Source organism: Lacerta agilis, chromosome 8 (assembly GCF_009819535.1).
Source record: "Lacerta agilis isolate rLacAgi1 chromosome 8, rLacAgi1.pri, whole genome shotgun sequence".
NCBI classification, from domain to species: domain Eukaryota; kingdom Metazoa; phylum Chordata; class Lepidosauria; order Squamata; family Lacertidae; genus Lacerta; species Lacerta agilis.
This window is the reverse complement of record NC_046319.1, coordinates 63318720-63342089: the sequence shown is the minus strand read 5'-3', so window position 1 is coordinate 63342089 and position 23370 is coordinate 63318720. Positions and strand designations below refer to the sequence as shown.

General features: G+C 47.1%; 2 protein-coding genes across 2 annotated transcripts in view; both read left to right on the top strand.

The window, feature by feature from the left end:
• Positions 1–2528, top strand: part of E2F2 (E2F transcription factor 2) — a 34512-nt gene extending 31984 nt beyond the window's left edge. The window contains exons 6-7 of the mRNA XM_033157913.1: positions 834–981; positions 2076–2528. Coding sequence (XP_033013804.1) covers positions 834–981; positions 2076–2323 — 396 coding nt within the window. The 3' untranslated portion in view covers positions 2324–2528. The remainder of the gene's footprint in view (positions 1–833; positions 982–2075) is intronic.
• A 16395-nt stretch (positions 2529–18923) lies between these two features.
• Positions 18924–23370, top strand: part of ASAP3 (ArfGAP with SH3 domain, ankyrin repeat and PH domain 3) — a 63193-nt gene continuing 58746 nt past the window's right edge. The window contains exon 1 of the mRNA XM_033157912.1: positions 18924–19574. Within this exon, the coding sequence (XP_033013803.1) occupies positions 19449–19574 (126 nt within the window). The 5' untranslated portion in view covers positions 18924–19448. The remainder of the gene's footprint in view (positions 19575–23370) is intronic.

Genomic DNA, 23370 nt, shown 5'->3' with positions numbered 1-23370 from the left:
GCCTTATCCTTTATGAATTTGTTAAGCCCTATTTTCAAGCCATCCAAGTTGATGGCCACCACTGTCTCCTGCCTCTTGGTAGCATTAGAACACTAGAATTGTAGAGTTGGAAGGGACCCTGTGGGTCATCTAGTCCAACCCCCTGCAATGCAGGAATCTCAACTAAAGCATTTGTGACAGGTGGCCATCCAACCTCTGCTCGGAAACCTCCAATGAGGGAAGAGTCCACCACCTCCCAAGGAAGTCCATTCCACTGTCAAACAGCTCTTACTGTCAGAAAGTTCTTCCTGAGGTTTAGTTGGAATCTCCTTGTAACTCAAAGAGTGGCTTCACAAGATGAGAGCTGGCATTGCATTAGAGGCTAAGAGACTCCTCTGTGCATCGGGGAGTCCTGGGTTCAAATCCCACATCTGTCATGAAGTTACAAGGTGACCCATAGGCATGCTACTTTTATTTCAGCCTCAGTTTCTCCTCCCCTCCATAAATGCAATATCAGAATAATAATGCTTGCCTACATTGTGGCATGAACCCTATTACCATGTTATTGACAGCTTGGTAGGGCCCTGTTTCCTAAGTAAAATGTAGCCTGGTAGAACATAGGAAACTGCCTTGAACTGCCTATTTGTCCAGCTACCCTAATACTGTCCACTCTGACTAGCAGCTTCTTCCTGGGTATTTAAGCCTTCCCCATGCAATGTGGCCTCCTGGGGGAGGGGAGGGGGGTGATAGCTTACCTTCCTAGCCCCTGCCCCAGATCTCAGTGAGTTGTGTTTGGCTTGGTAGGTGACAGGTCTAGTCTCTAGTCTCACACTGCTTTCCTCTTTTCTGGCCAGGAGAACGTCCAGCTGCATCTGAAAAGCAACAACGGCCCCATCGAGGTGTACCTCTGTCCTGAGGAAATCCTGGAGGAGAGCCCAGCCAAGGAGGGCAGCTTTCCTGCTCCAGCACCCCAGGAGAGCAGCAACCCCCCGACGGTGAAAGGTAAAATCTTGAGGGTCTGGATAACCAATGCCTTGGCACTTTTGCATCAATGGATTGTGTTTTCGTTTATGCAAGGTGTCTCTGCAGACCACCCCCCACCTTTCTAGCAATGCTCCCCAAACTGGTTTGTTTGCTTGTCTCAGGGGAGAGCGCCCTGGGCCAAAGCATCCTTCCTTGGGTCCCTTTCTGCTTAACCCGGCAGCAGTACCCAGCAGCTGGGTCTTGTGGCCACCTTTTTCATTTCCTACAATGCCCTGCACCACCCCGGAGCCTTGTGAGGAATTTAGACAGCAGCTCCCGAATCTGCTGTGATGCTAAACAAGGCAAGGCAAGGCAAGCAAATGGGTTAGGAGTCTCCGAGGAACTCTAGCCTGATAGCAGAATCCACATACAAAGTCAGACAGTCTAGAGATCAGGGAATCCAGATGGTCACAGAGCCCAAGGGTCCAGATGGAGAGCAGGAAGCAGCAAGGTAGGGCCGGGAACTACAGGCATTGTTTCTAGCATCTGACTGCTGCTGGAAGTTCTGCTTCAAAAGGCTGAAGCCAGCTGGTTCTCATCAGTGCCTTCTCTGAGTCCTTGAAGGCTGATCAGCTGCTGGTGGAGTCACTCTGCCTTCTGTTCAGCAGGCAAGGCTGACTACGGGCCCATGACAATCACTGCCTCCGATCGTGGAGACAGAACATAGCCATCATAGTCAGTAGCCATGAGCTTGTCCTCCTGTGTGTTAGTCTGATCCTCTTTTAAAGGCACCCAAGTTGGTGGCCATCCTTGCCTCCTGTGGGAGGGAGTTCCATAGTTTATGTGCTGCAGAAAGAAGGACTTTCTTTTATCTGTCCTGAGTCTTCACCTTCACTGGATGTCCACAAGTGTCTTGAGAGAGAGAGAAAGCCTTTTCGCTCTCCATTTTCTCCATGCAATGCACAATTGTACAAACTTTTCTCATGTCACCGCTTGCCTAAAAAAGCCCCCAGTGCTGCGACCCTTCCTCATAGGGGCATTGTTCCAACCCCTTGAAACTGTTGGGGCTCCCTGCCTTCTGCTTCTCCCAGCGGGCACCAGCCACCACTGCTCCCTTCTCTTTCTTTCCCCAGTCGAGTCCGTGAAGACTGAGCTGCCCAGCTGCCTGATGGAGGGGGAAGACGGCTTCCTCGAGCTGCCCCACCACCTCCTGCAACAGACCGAGGACCAACTCCCTTCCGCTTCCTATGGTGACGCAGGCCCCTTTGTCACCTTCTCCCCTCCCCTCGACCAAGAGGACTACCTGTGGGGACTGGAGGAGGGCGAGGGCATCAGCGACTTATTTGAGGCCTACGACTTGGGCGACCTGCTAAAGAACTGAGCCCCCGGGATCCCCAGGCCCTTCTCATGGTGCTAATTCCCTCCACTCCAGAGCCTTGGGGCTTTTCTGCCTTGAGGCACCTGCTTGCATTTGGGCCCAGCGGAACCTGGCTGCCAAGACCCCCACAAGCAGCTCTCCAAGAGATCCTTATTCATCTCAGGCTTTTCTGAAACCGTCGTGGACATTGTGTGGGACACTTCCCCCCCCCCCCATCCCCTGATGCAATGAGAAGTGCCAACAGCTGCCGGGGGGACCCCCTCCCACCCTTTTTCCTTCTGCAGAGGTTGCAAGCTGGATGATTATCCCTCCACTCCACTCATGGTGCCAGCAGCTATAATAGCCCATGTCTGTGACTTTTCTAGGGACCCTTGAAACCTTAACCCCATGATGCGTCCTTGTTTTGCTCCAATTTCTCGCCGAGGCAGAAATGGTCAATTTAGGGTAGTATTGGTAGCACCAGGTGTGATGATGGCTGGCAAAGCAACTGTGCCAATCCCAGCAGCAGGAGATTTGCAAGTGAGCCCTTCTCCTTGGCTTTGGCACCCTGAAATTATGGGCCAATCTGCTGGGAGAAGTAATACTTTTAACAACTGCTCGGCACAGGGCACTCTCCTGCTACTGCTGCGATTCCTCTCCAAGTATCAGTCCTGTGGCAAGATGTGACTGAGCTAAAAGCCCATCCTGGTGAAGCCGTTTAAACTTGAAACTTCCTTTCCAGTGCGCCCTGGTATGAAGCTGCAGGGTCACACGCTTCCTCCTGCGAATGCACCACGTGACATTCTAAATCTGAAATGCATGGCTGGGGAACCTGTTGGACTGCAGCTCCCATCATTCCAGGCTGGTTGGGGCTGATGGGACTTGTTGTTGAGCACTGGGAGGACCACAGGTTCTCTACTGTATCAGGAGGGTAGGGGAAGGTTTCCTTTGTCTCCTACGGTAGCTAGAACAAGGTGAGGTTGGCTTATTTTTTGCAGGCTGAGTTCTAAGCAAGCCGTGCACATCCCTTGCTAAGATGTGTATGGAGAGGCTAAGCTGCACTTTTTGGACTTCAGCCCTGCAAAGTGATCTGATCTGCCCTCTTCATTTCCAAGGATAGCCTCATCCTTAGAAAGGGAGCCATTTCTGGTTGGCGGAACCCTGCTCCTTGCTTTGGACTGTTCTGCCTTGGGCAAAGCATTCTTTCTCCCGCTAGAGTTTTCTGACCCCTCCAGATGTTGTCGGACTCCAACTCCCACCAGCCCCGATCAGCAGTGTTATTGATGAGGGGTGATGGGAGTTGGAGTCCCAGCAACATCCAGAAGGCTAGAGGGTTCCACATCCCTGCACTGTAGCCCCGTCCCAAGTTTAGGTACACCAGAGGATGTAATCTCTCGTCATTCATAATCGCCAGATGTAGTAGCTCACCTTCTTTAAGGTGTTGGAGGAACTCGCCTGGAAAGATTGGAACTCTTAAAGCAGGGATTGGGGTGCCTTTGGCCCTCCAGATGTTGTTGGACTCCCAACATCTGGAGAGGAATGCAGATTCTCCAACTTTGCCTTATTGGTTCAGTTTGATTTTAATCTTCAACCTCACCATTGTCGCCAAATCCTCCTGCCTGACATAGCCTTATTTCTTTGTATTGGGGCTTGTTATCTTTGGATATCTAAGGTGGCTGTCCAGTTCCTTATTTTGGCTTAGTAAGTGAGCGAGCAAGGCCTTTTCCTAAGCTTGTCCCACCCATGACCAAGAAATATAAAACGGGGAAGCTCTTTTGACTGGACCCACTGCTGTAGGAGCCTCGGAAGCTTTGGAGTTGCATAGAATTTGTCTGGCAAGCACAAAAGCTTGCTGGTTCTTCTTGCTGTGTTCATTGCCCTCTAAAAGTTGATGTCCTGCCAGCTAGACAAGACAACGGCCAGTCCCTGAAAAGAGCATCTTTCTATTTTCCCCAGAAATGTTTAGCAAAGCTCTCTGAACATCACATTATGTGGGGAGCTTTCCCACCTTCGCTCCATGCATTGTCAGCTGCGAGTGTAAAATAGCAGCATGATAACCATCAAGCCCAAGCATCCAGCTTCTCTTGATGATCTATGAGAGAAAGTTGGGGTGCAGTTTAGATGCATCATTCTTGATGACTGACCTTGCTGTCAGTCTGGTGAGAGTGGTGGTCCCAAAACATCTGGAATGGCCACAGGTTCCCCATCTCTGCTATAGAGGATGCATACTTTCTCAGGGAACGATGGTTTCATTTGTTCTGATGCTCCTGACAAAATAACATGCTGCCTATGCAGGTGCTGCTGCTCAGAACTGTTCCTTGTGTCTCTCTCTGTCTCTGTCTATAACACACACACACACACACACACACACACACACACACAGCACTTACTCCTTTGTGGAATGAATCAAGAGTCTTGGAACCAAACGTTTTGCTTGGGTATTTATGGAAGTGACAGTGCCTGACCTTGGAGATTTGGAAACACTCCTTGCAGCCTCATTTGAATCCACGATTGCAGGTGTAGTACTTTGATTGGAGGTCTGTCACCATGAGTGCCATTCATTCTGGAGAGCTGTTCAGGGAGAACTGGGCAGTAGAACTTAGAGTAGAGGGTACACAGCCATCCGTCAACATGTCTGGTGCCTGCCTGATCTTCAAAGCACAAATTGCCTCCCAATTTGAACAGATCCTCAATCTCACATACTCCTTGTCCTCATGGTGCATGACACCAAATTCCACGAATAAGTTAAGCTGGTCTTTAAATCATCATAGGATTTGAGCCATGGGTTTCCCTCCCAATGATCACTTCTTCCATGGCTGAATTAGGCTTAGTTTTTACTGGGGCAGCAAATCTGCAGGCTGCAGGAGGAACTTGCATAATGTGTAATGCTCTCCTGTGTTTAATTTTAAAAGTCCCTGCATGTGGAAAACGGGATGTTAAAGGTGTGGGCATGTTCTTTTCTCCTGGCATGCTAGTTTTCTGCTTGCAAAGACTTGTTTTTGTTGTTGGAGCATTAGGTCATGTCAGTCCCCACCAGCAGTTTGCCATGTTGAAATCTAGGTGGATGGAAGTGCAATACCTCAGTAAGGACTAGGATTTTGTTGTAGCACTAAATAATCAAGCAATAGCGTGAAGGTGTGGATTCCAAGAAAGAGACTGACTAGTTGCTGCCTTGGACTGTGTGGCCTGCTGCTGATATCTGCTGTTTCCACTAGCAGGGATCAGCTTGACACAGTCCCTGCATGACAACAAGTGTGTTGAGTGAATGCAGCAAAACATCTTTTCCTGATACAGCACATTTAAAAATCTGGAAAGTGCTCCATTCCCTAATTCATTAGGGAAACATAAAAGGGTGAAAATTGTGCTTTAAGGAGAAGATTTCATGTACATTATTTATCTTTTTCAGTGAGTTGTTTGTTCCCTGCAGCTACTGTAAAGAAATAAAGGAGGGAGGGAAGGAAGGAAGGAAGGAAGGAAGGAAGGAAGGAAGGTGGGCTTCATCCTAAGGTGGCCCAGCCAATCGGGGCTTACTTTGCATTTTGAAATCACACCATCATGTGACGAAATACACCAGTTGCGTGGAACACCATTCAGTTCTTAGTACCCTCCCAATTTAACAGGATACAGAGCATGAATTCATCCTGGATTCAACCACTGGGTTGCCAGTTTCCAACCTCACTTTAAACTCTGGTAGCTCATTAATTTGGTGTAGATTATTTTGAGGCTTGTCTGGAAAGCTGGGGGGAGGGGGAGGGGAATGGGCATGAAAGTCTTGGGTAAGAAATGCCACAGTGCTATTTGGGGAGGAGGGGAGGGTGTAGTCATTCCTTTTCTGCGACAGAAGGACACTTAAGGGCTATGTGTTATATACCTGTTTGAAAATAAGCTTTCGGAACTGAATTGTCTTAATTGATTTATTTGCATAGATGAGGTTCTTTACTTTGTACATAGCAAAATGAGTTGTGAGTTTGGGGCTTCATCAACCCTTCTGGGATACCAAATTTCTGCAGCATTCAGTTGTCTGCAATTGTTTCGAAACGTGGTTTGGTGTAGACCTGGCACCTTCCAGGTGTTCTGAACTACCAGCACAGTTGTTGTCCAAAACATCTGGAGTGCACCAGGCTGGGGAAGGCTGTTGGGTTTTTTAACTAGTTTCTGACTCTAGATTGTAATATGGGTTGAGGATCCGCCAACAATGAAATTGCAGCTCAACTTTAGTCTTAATTCACCATATGTTCAGAGAAGAGGGAGGCCTGTTTTGATTCTTCAGTGCTTCCCCCTGTATACAAGGCCTTTAAAATGTTATTCGGGCTCAGTGTCCCTGGTCCTGTCTTAAATATTGTAAAAAGTTGTATATAATCATTGCACTGTATTTATAATGGAATCCCTCTTTGACACTGTTCTGCTGTGTGGCTTTTGTTTGGGACTGAGTATTTAAAGACTTCTAGGTTTTCTGTAACTTTTGGCCTGGTGGGTGGAGATGTATGTGAGGGTTTTGTTTTGTTTTGTTTTGTTCTAAACTTGAGGCACTTGGTGATGTGTGTTTTGTGAAAAAGAGCAGAAATGGAAATAAAATGTTTGAACCAAGTAGGGACCTATTTTGAGTTCCATTTCCATGGTCATTGGTTTGGTTTTTTTTGTATTTTGTTGTGGGGGAGAGGGTGGATATTTCTAAGCATGCCGGACTAGGACCTGGGAGACCAGGGTTCAAATCCCCACTCAGCCATGAAACTCGTTGGGCGACTTTAGGCCAGTCACAGCCTCTCAGCCTAACCCACCTCACAGGGTTGCTGTGGAGATTAAATGAGGAGGGAGAGAAAAATGTGGGCCACCTTGAGCTCCATGGAGATAAAGGTGGGAGATAAATGCAATAAATAAAGAAATACATTAGTACGTCCCAAACTTTTAACTCTGGATTCACTAACATATTATCATTATTATTATTATTATTATTATTATTATTATTATTATTATTATTATTATTATTATTATTAGTACGCCGCCCATCTGGCTGGGTTTCCCCAGCCACTCTGGGCGGCTTCCAACAAAGAAGAGGAGTTTGGATTTTATATCCCGCTTTATCACTACCCGAAGGAGTCTCAAAGCGGCTAACATTCTCCTTTCCCTTTCTCCCCCACAACAAACACTCTGTGAGGTGAGTGGGGCTGAGAAACTTCAGAGAAGTGTGACTAGCCCAAGGTCACCCAGCAGCTGCATGTGGAGGAGCGGAGACACGAACCCGGTTCCCCAGATTATGAGTCTACCGCTCTTAACCACTACACCACACTGGCTCTCTTAATACATTAAAATGTCACACATTAAAAGCTTCCCTAAACAGGGCTGCCTTCAGATGTCTTCTAAATGTCAGGTAGTTGTTTATCTCTTTGACATCTGTTGGGGGGGGGCGTTCCACAGGGCGGGCGCCACTACCGAGAAGGCCCTCTGCCTGGTTCCCTGTAGCTTTGCTTCTTGCAGTGAGGGAACCGCCAGAAGGCCCTCAGCGCTGGACCTAAGTGTCTGGGCAGAACGATGGGGGTGGAGACTCTCCTTCAGGTATACTGGGCCGAGGCCGTTTAGGGCTTTAAATGTCACTTTGAATTGTGCTCAGAAATGTACTAGGAGCCAATGCAGGTCTTTGAGGATGCCTTCAGGCACCTGTGTAACTCCTGTAGGTGTCTGTAAACGCTAAAAAAAATCCACAATACATGAAAGACTTGGCTCCTCCTGTTCAGTTCCTGGTTGCAGTGGCTCAGCCTCTTATACTCAACCAACCCCATTAAACATGCCCACACGATGTGGGCCACTGACATTGGATGACCACCCTCCCATTGCAAACAGAGGATAGGTGCAAACAACTTCTTTCCATGAACGGATGTGACAGTAATTGATGTAGGTGCCTTTCCCTCCCCCCATTTATTTGGGGTGGGGCAGGGGGGCAGCATGCTGGCACCATTTTGCAGTCCTGCCTCTTGTTCTGCTCTTAGATGTGGCAACCATTACGCCACATACACACACCACAGGCAGCCATGTTGTGATCTGGGATGCCCCCTGTGGCAGCCATTTTGTGATTGCCACCCATAGCGCTGACTCGTTGCTTTTGCAGGAGCTGCTGGGCCGAGAACAGAAATCCTTAGTGTGTGTGTCCCTTGCCCACACGGCAAGCCGCCAGGACTGCTGTTTCCTGGTTAGCCAACTGTTTTCAAGTGCCATTTCCAGGCGCCTGCCCACCTACAGTAGCCATTAGGTCCTCCTGGTCAGGAAAAGTTTAACCAGCTTCCTATTTGGCTGGCACTAGTAGTAGCTGGTTCCCATTGGGGCAGAAGGCAGGGAACCCAAACAGTAGACAGTAAACGGAGGCAATGACCGGGACAGCCAATTCATCCCCTCTGCTGATTTTCCTACAGGGTAACACTGACAGTGCGTTCAGACACAGGGATTGTTCCATTAGCTTTCCTGATTAGAAACACAAGAATTAACGATCCTTTTAGACTGCACTACCTGCTGCATTATGGGACTATGGCTTTTGGATCAATACACCACCATGTTGCCACCCACATGTGCGTTTTCGTTCCCTCATAATTCACTCATGGAAATGCCAGGAAAAGAGCTGTAGGCCAGAATCCGTCTCTGAATTTAGTTCCACAATTTTCTCCCCCACCGGAAGCAATTATCACAAACAAGTGGGGAACTTTCATGCTGGATTCTGCTGGGTTCCCAGAAGCGACTTTTTTACGTTGTGTGAAATGTCACAAGAGAAAACGTGAAAATTTATCAGGTAAATCAGGAAAGTGGAATAAAGTGCTGTCTGAATGCAGCCTGAGATGAAGCTGGCAGTCAAAGCCACTTTCAAATCCACAGAAGCCTGAACAAGACAAACAAATCCCCCCAAATTACTGAGGCTTTTTGGAGAAGTACCGGTATTTGGGATGTATTGACATAGGCTGCCCCCATGTGGCTGTCTGCTGAACAAGGAATAACAGAAAATACTGTACTTTAAGGAAAGAAATGGCTGGATTTACAGCCACTCCAAGGAATCTGCTTTTTAAATTATTCCTGGAGTGGGGGGATTTCTTGCTGCCACTTGCTATATTATTGGTAGGTGTTTTGTATGGATTTTTTAAAAAAATGATATATTGTATTAACGTTTATGTTTTTCAAACGTGCTGTAAGTCGCTTGGAGACCTTTGGGCAGTAAGTGATTAGCCAGGCTGCCGCTGCTTCATCTATAGATTATCATGTAGATCGGGGGGGACGGGACACTGTGGTTGGCTAAATATAGGACTCCCAAGTCCCGTCAACCTGGCCAACAGTCAGGAATGATGGAAGTTTGTAGTCCAGGATCATTTGGAGGCCCACAGATTCCCCATCACTAATGCAGACCTGCTAATCTCTCTCATTGTCGTTCTTTCTCTTTCTGTGGGGCAATGATGAGAATGCTGGACTTGCCAGTGGCCTCTCCCTCACCGTAGGTCTTCAAGCATTGGCTGGACAGCCATGCGTCAGGGTTGCTCTCAGTTTGGGTTTCTTGCATTGAACAAAAGGTTGGACTGGATGGTCATCAGCAGGGGTCACTGTGGTGCCCATGGGGGCCAGTGTGCCCAACAGTACCTCCTAAGGTGCCCATGAAACACCTCAGTAAATACCTTCTCAAAAACCCACAATACCTGGAAGACATCTTGCTTTTCCTTATCAGCTCCTAATTGGAGTGGTTTGGCCTCTCCTGCATTACACACACACACACACACTCTTAATCCCTCCCACATTTATTTATTTATTTATTTATTTGTTTGTTTGTTTGTTTATTTGGGAGGTATAAACAGCGTCACTCTTGGAATGTGGTATTAGTTAATGAACGTGCCTCGCCCCCCCCCCCAATTAATGTGGGCGGTTGATTGAAAGGAGGGGCATACCTGCAGGATTTTGTGGTCCTGTCTCTTTTTCTGCTCTTTTATCCATCTTTCGTTATGTCACACCCACAGCAGCCATTTTGTGACTTTTACCCTTGGCACTATTCCAAAATACCTTATGTGCCCACTGGACTTAAAACAGGTTGAAAATCCCTCATCTACAGGGCTCCCTCCAACTCTGCTATGCTTATATTCTTGCAGTTTTGAAGAGATTTATATCTGCAACTTGCTAGGAATCCTCTAATCGTGCCTGAAGATATATTAGCAGAGTTCCTTTTGAGCGGCTGCATTAAGAGGCTTTCTCAAGGGCAGGAGCTGCCCTTTGCTACAGAGTCTGGGCCAAGTGCCATAAGCAGGGGAAATTCCCCAAGAAACCCCACAGATAAGGCAGGGTCCATGCCTGTTAAGTGTTATGGCATTTTTCAGCAGCAGCGCTTCTGAGGGAATACTTCGTGCTAGCACTTTTGAGTTTACAATGCTTAGATAGCATCAGTGTACGTGCTGCATTCAGGCAGTCCTGGCTTGCTGTACTATCAGTTTAAGGATTCAAGAGTGAACTAAGTAGAGCCACAAACTTAGTCATAATCACGTAATCTGCTGTGGAGAAAGTAGATGGTGATAGGCTTTTCTCCCACTCTTGCAATACTAGAACTCAGGGCCACCCAATGAAGCTGAATGTTGGAAGATTCAGGACAGATGAAATAAAGCACTTCTTCACATGGAACTTGAGTTCACAAGAGGCAGTGATGGCCACCTGCTTGGATGCCTTTAAAAGACATGACCGGTAAGGCTATCTATAGTTGCTAGCCAAAATGTTTTGTCATTGGCACTGCCAAAGGCAGCACCCCTCTGAGTGCCAGTTGCTGGGAATTACAGGTGGGGAGAATGCTGTTGCACTCAGGTCATGCTTTTTGGCTTTCCATTGGCATCTGGTGAGGATGCTGCACATAACCGACGAAAACAGGGACATCCTATTCCATAATATCATCATCATCATCATCATTGTTGCTGTTGCTGCAGTTGTTGTTGTTATTGTTGTTGTTTGTTGTTGTTCCCCACCCATCTAACTGGGTTGCCCTAGCCACTCTGGAGGCATACACACACACACACACACACACACACACACACACACACACACACAAAACCCATACTTACCTATACTGTGCAGGGCTGCCTTCAGGTGGTTCGGTATGTGTGTGGATAACTCCATACCCCTCAACATTTCTCCAATGAAAATAGGGACATCCTAAGGGGAAGTGGGACATTCCAGGATCAAATCAGAAACCGGGACTGTCCCTGGAAAATAGGGACACTTGGAGGGCCTGCCAGCAGGCTTTGTCTTATGTTCTTTTGAGGTCAGATAGTTTGATCATACAGCAATACCAGTGAACCAGAGGTGCTATGAAATGTGTGCTAGCACCATAATAGCATTGGACTAGATGAGCCATTGGCCTGATCCAGTAGGTTCTTATGTCTTTATGTGTTTGTGGCACATAGCCCCCACATCTTTGTTAAGAAGAATAATAATTTTATTTGACCCTGCCCATCTGACTGGGTTGCCCCAGCTATTCTGGACAGCTTTCACAGTAAGGCTTTCGATTGCAGAAATAATTTACTTCCCAAGCATCATACCTGCTTCCTGTGGGAAAAGGAGACCACTCCAGAAGATGTTGTTGAACTCCAACTCCCATCATCTGTATCCAGCATACTCAATAGTAGGGGACTGTGGGAGGCAGGGATGGTGGAGAAAATTGATTCAGTTTGCATGCTGCCTAATTTGCACCATAATAAGTGACCTGAAAGACAACCATCCTTTGAAATTCAGAGTTCTCCTAATTTTGTAGTGTAGTTCTCCAACCAAGGAATGTGTACAAATATGAATATACAAGAGTAAAGTATGCATTAAAATGCATACATTAGTAAAAACAGCATACAAAAATGTATTGCTTGCAAATATGTGTATATTAGGAATATGCACTAAAATGACACCAGATTTTCATGAGGATATTTTATCATCATCATCATCATCATCATCATCACTGGACCATAAAGAAGGCTGATCGCCGTAGAATTGATGCTTTTGAATTATGGTGCTGGAGGAGACTCTTGAGAGTCCCATGGACTGCAAGACGATCAAACCTATCCATTCTTAAGGAAATCAGCCCTGAGTGCTCACTGGAAGGACAGATCCTGAAGCTGAGGCTCCAATACTTTGGCCACCTCATGAAAAGAGAAGACTCCCTGGAAAAGACCCTGATGTTGGGCAAGATTGAGGGCACAAGGAGAAGGGGACGACAGAGGATGAGATGGTTGGACAGTGTTCTCGAAGCGACTAACATGAGTCTGACCAAACTGCGGGAGGCAGTGGAAGACAGGAGTGCCTGGCGTGCTCTGGTCCTTGGGGTCACGAAGAGTCGGACACGACTAAACAATAACAATAATCACAAACTGATGTGGAAATGTGGATTACTGAAGAGAAACCGAAAGAACTTGAAACTGACCGCTTCGCCCATCCCTAATGGGAGTCAAAGTCCAACAACATCTGGGATTCCCCATTCCTGTAATAGGCTGAGGAGTTTAAAGTCTCCCTAACCAGAGAGATGCAAATGACAGAGGCAGGCTGGGAGGTCTCTCTGTTCTTTCTCCAGCTCCCTTTTTTCATTTGGAGGTTGTTGGGGTTCCCTCATCCACCCACCCAGGTAGTCTCGTTTTTCCCTCTTGCCAGAAGAATGTGATGAATCCAGGGTTTTGTGCAGCATTTTCTGTAAATCCAGACTGGCTGCCCCGTCGCCTTCCCAGAACTCAGGTTTCCCTTCCTCATCTCTCCAAACAGGAATTTCCATCTGTAATAAATTAGCAGCGGAGGGTTTTTAGACCAAGGACTTTTGCTGGAAAGCAGCAGCATTAACCAAGGGGAGGAACTTGCAAGCAGCATTCCCAGCATCTGGGAGCAACTGCACTGAGTAGAAAATTGCCTCTTTCCTCCATAATGCCCCCAATTGTTGAGCTATGGAAAATCCTAACATCTCCTTCAAGTCTAGACCTCTCCTCTCAACCATGCCCTGGTGATCCTCAGATGGATGCAAAAGCAAATGTTAGGATCCACCGGCCTCCTTTGCATAATTTTAGCAAACTGACCATAAAATGGGACAGTGCTGTATACACAATCCAGCTACCTAAGCCAGGGCATCACAGTGATGGAATGAGCCCCGACAGCTAGGGTTGCCACCTCATCAACCTACCCCTGTGGTGCTTGAATGCCACCTTGTCAACTGACCTCTAAGTATACTTAAATGCACCCTCATCAACTGTCCTCAAAAGGTTTCTTCCACATGACCTGTTCAATGAGCATTCAGTCTGATTTGTTTGCAGAGAGATCAGATGACCTTTGCTATTTAACAAGCATTCACCCTGATTTGTTGATGGGAAGGATGTTAGATGACGTTGCTTTATTTCATGCTTTCCATTGCATTTTTCTCGTGCTTTCCTTGTCGCAAAATGTCCAGTCTTCTGGGGAAGCGGGATTGTTCAGTGAGAGCTCCCAACTCAGCTTTAATTGTGCAGCCTAGATTTGCCAGGATGTGATTGAATCCCACCCGAAAACAGTGACTATCAGGAAGTTCCCCAAGTACGCCTGAATGTAGGGTATAGAGGAACAAGGTCCCTGCCCTGAGGAGCCTACAGTCTAAAACTTGAGGATAAAGGAAAAGTGAGGGGTAGGGACGTAGGGTTAAAAAGAAAAGCCATAAGTTGCTGTTTCACCTGTTCAAGCTTAGCCACCTCATCCAGCCTTGGCTTCCTGATACTGTTGTAACAGCGTGGCGTCACACATTGCAAAACCAGGAGAGCACAAGAAAGAACAGGGGGAAAGAGTGATAGGAAAGTTGGCAGGAAATCTCGGTTTAAGAGGGAACGTAAGAGGAGAGAGATAGAAAGTTATCTTTCAAAACAGAAACCACAAGTCATGGCTATTAATCCTTCTGTATAAACATTAACATTTCCTCCTTCCCATGCTGGCTTCAGCCTGCAAAGCATTTCTGGGAGCTGGAAGTGAGGCCCATGCAGAAACACACAGAGAGAGGAATGTAGGCTCCACTCTGCATTTGTGCTTCCACAAAGTCTATCTTCCCTCAGTTACTGTGGAGCGTCATACTCCTGCATTGTTGCACAACTCTCCATCCTGCAATCATTTCCCCGAAAGGCCTGTGGGAGAGGGGAGGGGGGAGAGGTGATCTAGGCACAGGGATCTCAGCTCACATACAGTGGGATCACCTTCCCTTCCTGGCCTGAACCTCATACGATAGTGAAAGCCACTCTGGCAGTGGCAGTGAGCCCAGAACTCCTTGGAGCTGCTGCAGGAGAAAAGCCCAGCCATCCTTGCTCATGTTATGTTATGTTTAATCTTTAAAATCTGCATGATAGGCTCACTTGCATAGTGGTGGCAACAGGATAGGACTCTGGAGCAGAGGTTGAGGGCTCCACTCAGCAGAATGAGCAGGAGGAACACAGAAAAGAGCAGGAGCCAGATGTTTTGGACTACAACTCCCAGCAGCTCAGCTAAAGATGGGAGTTTTGACCCCAAACATCTGGAGGGCAGCAGATTGGACAAGGCTGAAAGTGCCATTGCAGTAAGGCTGGCAAGTACCAGGTTAGAGAGATGGATAATTAGTTTGACCTGGTATAAGGCAGCCTTCAACATTCCTATATTGGATTGTTCAGCCCTCTTAAAGCTGATTGAATCCAATAGGATTGTTAAGCGCGTGCCCTTAATCCTTCTGGAATAATATATAAGGCCACATTCCAAAGCAAGACTCATTTGGAAGTAATCCAAGGGGAACGGCTTCTGAGGAAATGTTATTACCCACTGTGAGGAACGTTGTCAGTCCAAGCATGTGGCATACAAAGGAAGAAATAAATAACTAAAATGATGAGGAACAGACTAAAACTCTTTTTCTGTTGCACCCCATTAGCAAAATCACACAGACACAAGCCCAGTGAGAAAAGTCTTTAAAACACTTTACTAAGCAAACAGAACAAAAGCAATGTATAACTTGAGAAGAAATAAATAGAGAGGTTTTGTCTTTCTTAGTTCAGGCCTTGAACATAGCAGGGTGACACACAACCAAACATACAGAAAAAAGTTCCCTCAGAACTGCAGCCAATCATAACACATGTCATCTAAGTGAAGATCGTGCCACTCTACCTGGTTGCTAAGCAAACCTAACCTGCTCCCCTCTTCCTAGTTGACTTTAACGCTAACATGATTAACCCTTAAGTTGCATGCTGAATGACCTCTGCTGCTGTACTTCCATCATCCCCCCCCCCGTGTGTGTGTGTGTGTGTGTGTGTGTGAGAGAGAGAGAGAGAGAGAGAGAGAGATAGATTGTAGAGTGGGCAAATATGAATGGGGCAACATGTTTCTTCAAGTAAATCAGCCTCAAGCTGTTGAGGGCTTTATATATCAATAGTAACACCTCATTTTCTGGTAATATCTCAGTCTATTAACAGCTGCATAACAGGCAGAAACTGAACAGCTGGAGATTTTCCTGGTGGAAGATGCCATGGTTGGGAGAGTTTTCCCTGGTGAACTTCTGCCTCTTACCCAGTTGTCAGAGGCATAAAGAGCAGCGGCAGTGAATCACTGGCAGACTTACGGTGCTATATTTCTGTCTCTCCTTGAGAGTCATTTATTTGGGTCCATGCCAGAGTCATCCTGTCTTATTGATTGGCTGGGCAGGGAGACCTTGAGAAGGCACTCTGTCATCCACATAGTACTTTTGGCAAAAACAAAACAAAAACCCAGGGCATGTCTGGGGATTCGCCCTTGTAGAGAAAGCTCTTGGGTGCAAGAGGCAAATGTGGGGAGAGAAGGCCCTCCTGGGTTAGTATGAGAAAGGAACAGGGGAGAAAGAGATCCTGGTCGCAGCCTCCTGACCTTTTGCTCTCTCACACAATTTGCAATGGCTAAAGAGGCCAAACTGCCTTTTCCACTTTAGAAGAGCCCTTTAAAGGAGGGAGGACAACAAAGCCAGGTTAATGACTGAGAGACCACGCCCAGGCTTGTTTTGCCCACAGGAAACAATGTCCTGTACAGAGTGATTACACTCCCTTTGGTTCAAGGAGACAAAACAGTCCCAGATAATCTGGAGGCTTGCAGGAATCGACTGTGAGTGGCATGCCATCAGCACTGGCACTGGTACAAGCCTGGCAGCATCATGTTCCTAGTTGGCATCCTGTGGTCCTTTTAGACGTAGCCAGAAGCAGAGGCTGGCTGATACCGAGTCTACGGATGCAATATGTGGGGTGGGGTGGGGGCACCAAATCAACTTCACTACAGTGTTGTCCTCAGAGTATCTGCACCTGGTAGAAAGAATCCTGTTATACATCTAAATCCTCTTATGCATGTTTACTCAAAAGTAAGTGCCCTGGAACTTTATTGTCTGGAGCATAGGATGGGAGATTTGCTAGACTACAGGTCCCATCATCCCTGAGCATTGGCCATGATAACTGGGGCTGATGGGAGTTGTAGTTCAAAACATCTGGAAGGCACCAAGCTGAGGGATTCTGGGCTACAAATATGTGATGGCATTGTTTTTAATTGCTGCAGTTTGTATTGTTACTGTTTTGCTATAGGTTTTCATTTATCTGAGGTACTTCTGAATCCATGGGGTCACGAAGAGTTGCACACGACTAAACAACTAAACAACAACATTTCTGAATTATCCTTCACTAAAAGATTCCAGGACAGCCAGTGTGCAAATGGTGGCAGCTGTAAGCTGACCTGGGAATGTTTTTGACACTGAAAGGCAGTGTTCTAAATGGACTGCACGAGTTCCAGTCTGTTTCTGGGCTCAAGTCAAGGAGCTCACATTAGTTGAAAGCCACAAACTTCTCAGGCTCCCAACACCTGAAAGATTGCCTCCTTCTCTACAGACCCTCTCAGGAGTTAAGATTGGCAGAGGAGGACCTATTGTTTGTTCTACCACTCTCAGAAGCTTGTGGTAGTAGTGTTGGCCTGGGAGAGGGCCTTCTCAGTGGCAGCCTCAGAGTTGTGGAACTCCCTCCCCACTGAGGTGTGTTAGGGAACTTCATTATACAGCTTTGGGCAAAGGCTCTTCCAGCACTTGAGATGTATATTCTTTAGGACCCACCCATGATTGTAAGTTGTTTTCAACTGTTTTCAGCATAGTGTTTTAGCTGCTGTAACCTGCTCTAGGACATTAGTGTGGGCACTTAATTAATTAATTAATTAGTAAAAATAATAACAGAATTAATGGACTTGTTCTTTTTACAGGTGGGTAGCTGTGTTGGTCTGCCATAGTTGAAACAAAATAAAAAATTATTTCCAGTAGCACCTTAGAGACCAACTGAGTTTGTTCTTGGTATGAGCTTCTGTTTCAGTGTATCTGAAGAAGTGTGCATGCACAAGAAAGCTCATACCAAGAACAAACTCAGTTGGTCTCTAAGGTGCTACTGGAAATAATTTTTTATTTTGTTTCAACTTGTTCTTTTGTATTTGCTACTGTGGTAATGGAGGCTGCAATGCTATGTTCACTGTCCTGAAACAGGGTCCCTTTGAACTGAGAGGGGAGGGCTTTACTCTCATGTTTGTTCAGGCTCTTAACCTACAGGTACATTTATCCATGAAGGTTGACAACTATGTATGTTTTCTCCAATACAAATGTGCCCGCACTCAGTTGAGCTTCTTCCCAGTTAAGCATGTACAGGGTTGCTATGGCCTGCACCTACCGGTATATATATTTTGTACATTATATACATAGCAAACTGATTCACACAGCATTTGGTGGTATCAGCAGGCTGGAAGGAAATTGGGAGGCGATATTAATATTTCTCTTTTACATTGTTTGTGAAGAAGACGACAGGTGTGTGGAGTACAGACACTGCCTAAAGCAGCACTTGCCAAATTGGTGCCCTCCAACTGCTTTGGACTACAACTCCCATCAGCACATGCTGGCTGAGGCTGATGGGAGTTGTAGTCCAAAGCAGCTGGAGGGCACCAGGTTGCCAAAGTCTGGCCTAGATAATTCAGCAACGGGTAGTGAGATAACTACAGGTGAAAGTTTAAGAGAAGACAAGAGCTTTGCAGTGCTGGAATAAGCCACACCTCTTAAGTAAGTGTGTTTATCCTGCCCTTTGAAGTTCTTAAATGAGCAGCAGGGCATCCAGATTTCAAAAGCTGTAAATATTCTGTGCGGGAGCCCTGGCTTTACATACCTGTGTGTGCACTATCCCTTTTAAAGCACATTCAAAGCACATCCCGTGCCTTCAAAGAATTCCGGTCACTGTAGTTTGTTAAGGGTTGGGGGGAATTGGAACTCTGCGAGGGGTAAACTGTGCATAAAATGGGGCGCCTTCTCCTGAGCAGAATCGCGCGGCAAATCTTCAACACGTTCCTTCTGGCTCTTTGAAACGCTGAGCAGCTCTGAGAGCATAGGCCTATGTAAAACCGGCAATTAAAAAACAAAACAAAACTGGAAAACCACCAAAACAACAGCAAAACCGCTCCAGCCCTGAGCTGTCTTGGAGAGTAAAGCCCTGCCCCTGATCGCTAGGGCTGCAACTGCTGCGCCTTTGCAAACTGACTCAGGAGTAAGCCCCATTAAACTCGAAGGGGACTTACGTGCGCGTAAAACACGTGCTGGATCAGGCGCACCGCCTTAGCTCTGCGTTGATAGGCTACTCGTTTTTCCAGAGAGGAGGATCTCCGCGGCTTGGGGAGAAAGGAAACAAGGGCTACTGGGTGCACTTTGTCTTTAACAGGCTCCGGGCCAAAAATCCGCGCTTGCAGGCTCGCAGGCAGCGGCGGCGTAACAATATCCCCACGTGACTGCCATGAAAGCCTCTGTTCCAACCAGCCAGGCACCGAGGGAGGAAAAGAAACTTACAAGAGGTCGGAGAAGAGGCGCCGCTCGTCATTTACGCACTAGAGAGAGAAGCCAAACCTCGGGGATGTGATACGAAATTGGCCAGAAAGGGCTGGAAAAGACGGATTTGGCCACGCTTCTGCCCTTCCCTCTTTTCTCTCCACTTCTCCGCGGTTTTGCTTCGCTCTCCTGTCACTCTTAACTACTTCTTCCTCCTTCCTTCGAATGCTCCCTTTCCCTCGCCGCCTCTTCCTTACTTTTGGATGACTTTCTCCCCCACACAACCCCATCTCCCTCCCTTCTTCTCCCCGGCTGCAACTGCGCCCCGATCTCCAAGGTAACGCCTCTCGCAGCAACATGCCGGAGCAGATCAGCGTCTCCGAGTTCGTGGCTGTGACTTCGGAGGATCTCAGCTCGCCGGCGGCTTCGAGCTTCGCCTCCAAATTGCAGAAGTGCCGGGGGGCCGTGGTGGCGCTGGAAGAGGTGAGAAGGGCGGCGGAGGAAGTGGGGCTTATATGGGGTGGGGGGGGAGAGGACGAGGAAAGGCTCTTTCGTTGAGGGAAAAGGCTGGAGAACCGAGATGGTTTCCCTACACCCCGCCATCTAAAAAAAAAAAAAAAAGTCGAGCCTTGCGCGTAAAAGTGGGCGCAGTTGTCTCCTGGACGCTGCGCGCACCTGAGCTTTAACGTATATTACTAAGAAGCAAGCCGCCCTAGTGCTCAGTGGGGCTTGTTTGCAGGTGATGATGCAGAAGGCAGCAGCAGGTTTAGTTCCGCGTTCCTAGCTCTCAGCACTTTCTCTAAAGTTTACGGCTTCCTTCAGTTGGGGAAGGGCCCAAACTCGACGTCGGAGCTTCAGTCTTTGTGCGCAGAGGGTCCCAGGGTCCATCAGGCTCCAGGTCGGATCAGAAATGCTCTTGGTCAGAGTGCTGCTACCTGGCTGGCATTGTAGACCACATGGAGCTAAGTGGCTCCAAGGTCTGCTCAGCTCTGTCCTCCAAGAGAAAGGGGGGTGGCCATGGGGACTGCTGCTGCCTGCCCCTCAGCAACTGTCATCTGAGGCAACCACCACCCTCCTTTGTCTTATGGTAGGGTGCCAGTCCTGAAATCGATAGTACCGTAAATTTTCTGCCTGAAAGTTCTTGAGTTCTGAGGCAGACGCTCACCAAGTGTGGCACAGGGAACATCTGTAGAGCCAAGATTGCCCCTGATCTGCGCCAACCCGAGGGACACCTGATGCAGCCCAAATACAGCCCCAAATAAATGTGGGTGCAAGGCTAACGTTCCATTAGGTGTTTTAAAAACCCCAAATAAGCATATATTTAGGACTGGTGCAGGAGCAGATGTTGTGCCAAACCCCTCCGTCCAGGAACAGGAGGTCAACCCTGCAGGCTGCTTCTTCGCAAGCGCCTTTCCTGTTGATAGAGCATGAGACTCTTAATCTCAAGGTTTGAGCTCCATGTTGGGCAAAAGATTCCTGCATTGCAGGGGGTTGGGCTAGATGAGCCTTGTGGTCCCTTTTTAAAGCACTTGCAGAAGAGCACCCTGCAGCCTGCAGGATTGAATCTGCCACTCACCAAGCTGGTGAGTGGAGGAGGATTAAATTCTGAATCCCTGTGGAGAGCACTCAGGGAAGCAGACACCTTTTCAGCCTTCTCACCTCATGCCCTGCCCCCTGACAGTCCCAGTTCACTCTGGATGATTCAGTCTGGCCAAGGCTGTCTTGATTTGGCCCAAGCTGAGATCTTCACAAGTAGGTTTGGCTTTGATTGGGCTTTGTCTAAATCAGGCCCACTTGCCTTACTTTGTACTTGACAGATTCAGAATCTATATTTGTCCTCCTTGTAATTATCACTCCCAGCCATGCAAGTTCTTCTTCTGTTCAGAATGTAGGACAAGATTCTGTGAATGCATGGTCAGCATTCAGGAGGCCACTCTTCCCAAGCCAACCTGCTTTGTAGGTGCTCAGGCTACTTAGCCGTGTACTTTTTCTTGTTTGCTGTGACCCCACTAAACAAACTTTTGCTTGTTGAGCCTCTTCTCCACTTGGATCAATACTCCATCTGCATTTCACATGATATCCTAGTTGTTCTCCATCCAGATGTCTCTCTGTGTGTTTGTTCTGGGAGGGGGACTGTGAGATTTCCAAGTGACTCTTTACCAGGATGCTAAGATGCATGCATTTGGAATGGTTACTTCACCTGTTTAAATATTATGAACCAGGAGAGAATTCCTGGGAATGGGGAGTACCATTTTCTGAAGGCTTATCATGAAGGCAACTATGTATCCTGTTTTATAGAAGACAGTTTTTTGTTTGGAGGCACCCTCCGTTGGAAGGGCTGTCAAGCACAAGTCTAGCTAAAACATAGGAGCGCAAGAGGAGCCTGGCTGCTGGATCAGGCTGGTGAAACATCTAGTTCAGCATCCTCACAATGGCCAACCAGACTCCCTAGATTAGGGGTCAGCAAACTTTTTCAGCAGGGGGTGGGTCCACTGTCCCTCACACCATGTGGGGGGCTGGACTGTATTTTGAAGGGGGGGGAAATGAACGAATTCCTATGCCCCACAAATAACCCAGAGATGCATTTTAAATAACATGTAAAAACACGCTGATTCCCAAACCGTCCGCGGGCTAGATTTAGAAGGTGAATAGGCCGGATCCAGCCCCTGGGCCTTAGTTTGCCTACCCATGCCCTAGATCAGGGGTGGCCAACTTCCAAGAGACTGCGATCTACTCACAGAGTTAAACGCTGACGGTGATCTACCCCCTTTTGGGGGGTTCAGGTCAAGGTTGTTGAGCTTTTTTTTGGAAGGAAAGCCATCCATGTTTTGGGGGGTTTGGGTCAAAGTTGAGCTCTGTTTAGGAAGGAAATCCCTGTTTTGGGGGCTTCAGGGCAAAGATGTAGAGCTTCTTTTTAGGGGAGCCAAAGTTGCTGAGTTTCTTTGGGGGGGGAGCCAGTGATCTACCAGTGATCTACCACAGATGTCTAGTGATCTACCAGTAGATCACGATCTACCTGTTGGACATGCCTGCCCTAGATTTTCCAGCAAATGGTATCCAGAGGCATACCATCTTTGATGGTGGTCAAACATAGCCATTGTGGCTATTGTCTGATAGCTATAGAAATGCCCTGTTATCAGTGTGAGAGAAGTGGATTTCTGATGGTTGTTGTTGTTTAGTCATTTAATCGTGTCCGACTCTTCATGACCCCATGGACCAGAGCACGCCAGGCACTCCTGTCTTTTTCTGATGGTAGCCTAAGGTTATTTCTGCAGCCCTCAAACTCTTGAGTGTTTGACACATGCCAGTAAAAAGTTCCTCTGATCCATGCTTATTCTAGGTTGTTTGCAGAGATGAAAGTTCCTCTGAATTTGACTTATCTGGATACAACCCAGTACTGTATGCTTTAGTCTTTTTTTTTTTTTTAAACACACACACACACAGAGAGAAGTCTTTCTAAAGAACATGGTTAGAGGCCGTTTCCACAAACGATGCTTTTCTTACAATGTTGGAAGTGAAACATCCTTCAGCCAGAATTGATGCCTTCCACACTGTGTAATGCACTCTTTATTAAAAATGATATTTCTTAATCTCGCTTGTTAAAGAATGCTTTGATTTCTGTCCCCACACCCCTTCCCAAAAACCATAAGGAGTGTAATCTTGGATGATAATGAGAAGTATCTTTTTGTCAAAATTGCTGCCTTCCACACTGAGTAATGCACTCTGGATTAAAAGGCAGATTTGTTTATTTGTCTTGTAAAAGTGCTTTGATTTCCAAACCCTGAGAATTGCAGTCTTGGGTAATGAGAATTCCATTGCAATTCCTCATTCTGACATTACAGATACCTGCTCACTTTCTGAATTCTTTACAATCCCTGAGGCAGCTCTGAGAACCCTACATAATGGAGACATTGCAGTGCTGACCTAGGGCTGGAGACCTCTTCTGTTCCAAAAGCCTCTTCCATTATGCTGCTGTGCTATACAGTGCCTTCTCTAGTGCAGCACCACAAAAAGTATCTGATGAGTTCTGGGAAATGGGAAAGCTTGCATGCATACACTTTGGTCCAAAAAAAAAAAAAATTGCTTAGACTTTCTTGGTCTCTTTGGCTATGTTCTTAATTTCAAAACTGCTTGTTCACCCTGAGTGTCCCCCGGAGATGGAGTCAAGCTGTATGTGATGACTCTCCACCCCTAACCATAGGGGCAGTTCTCAGGAATCATCTAAATTTGGGGGTTGGGAAGCCGTGGTCTTCCAGATGTTGTTGAACTCCAACTCTCA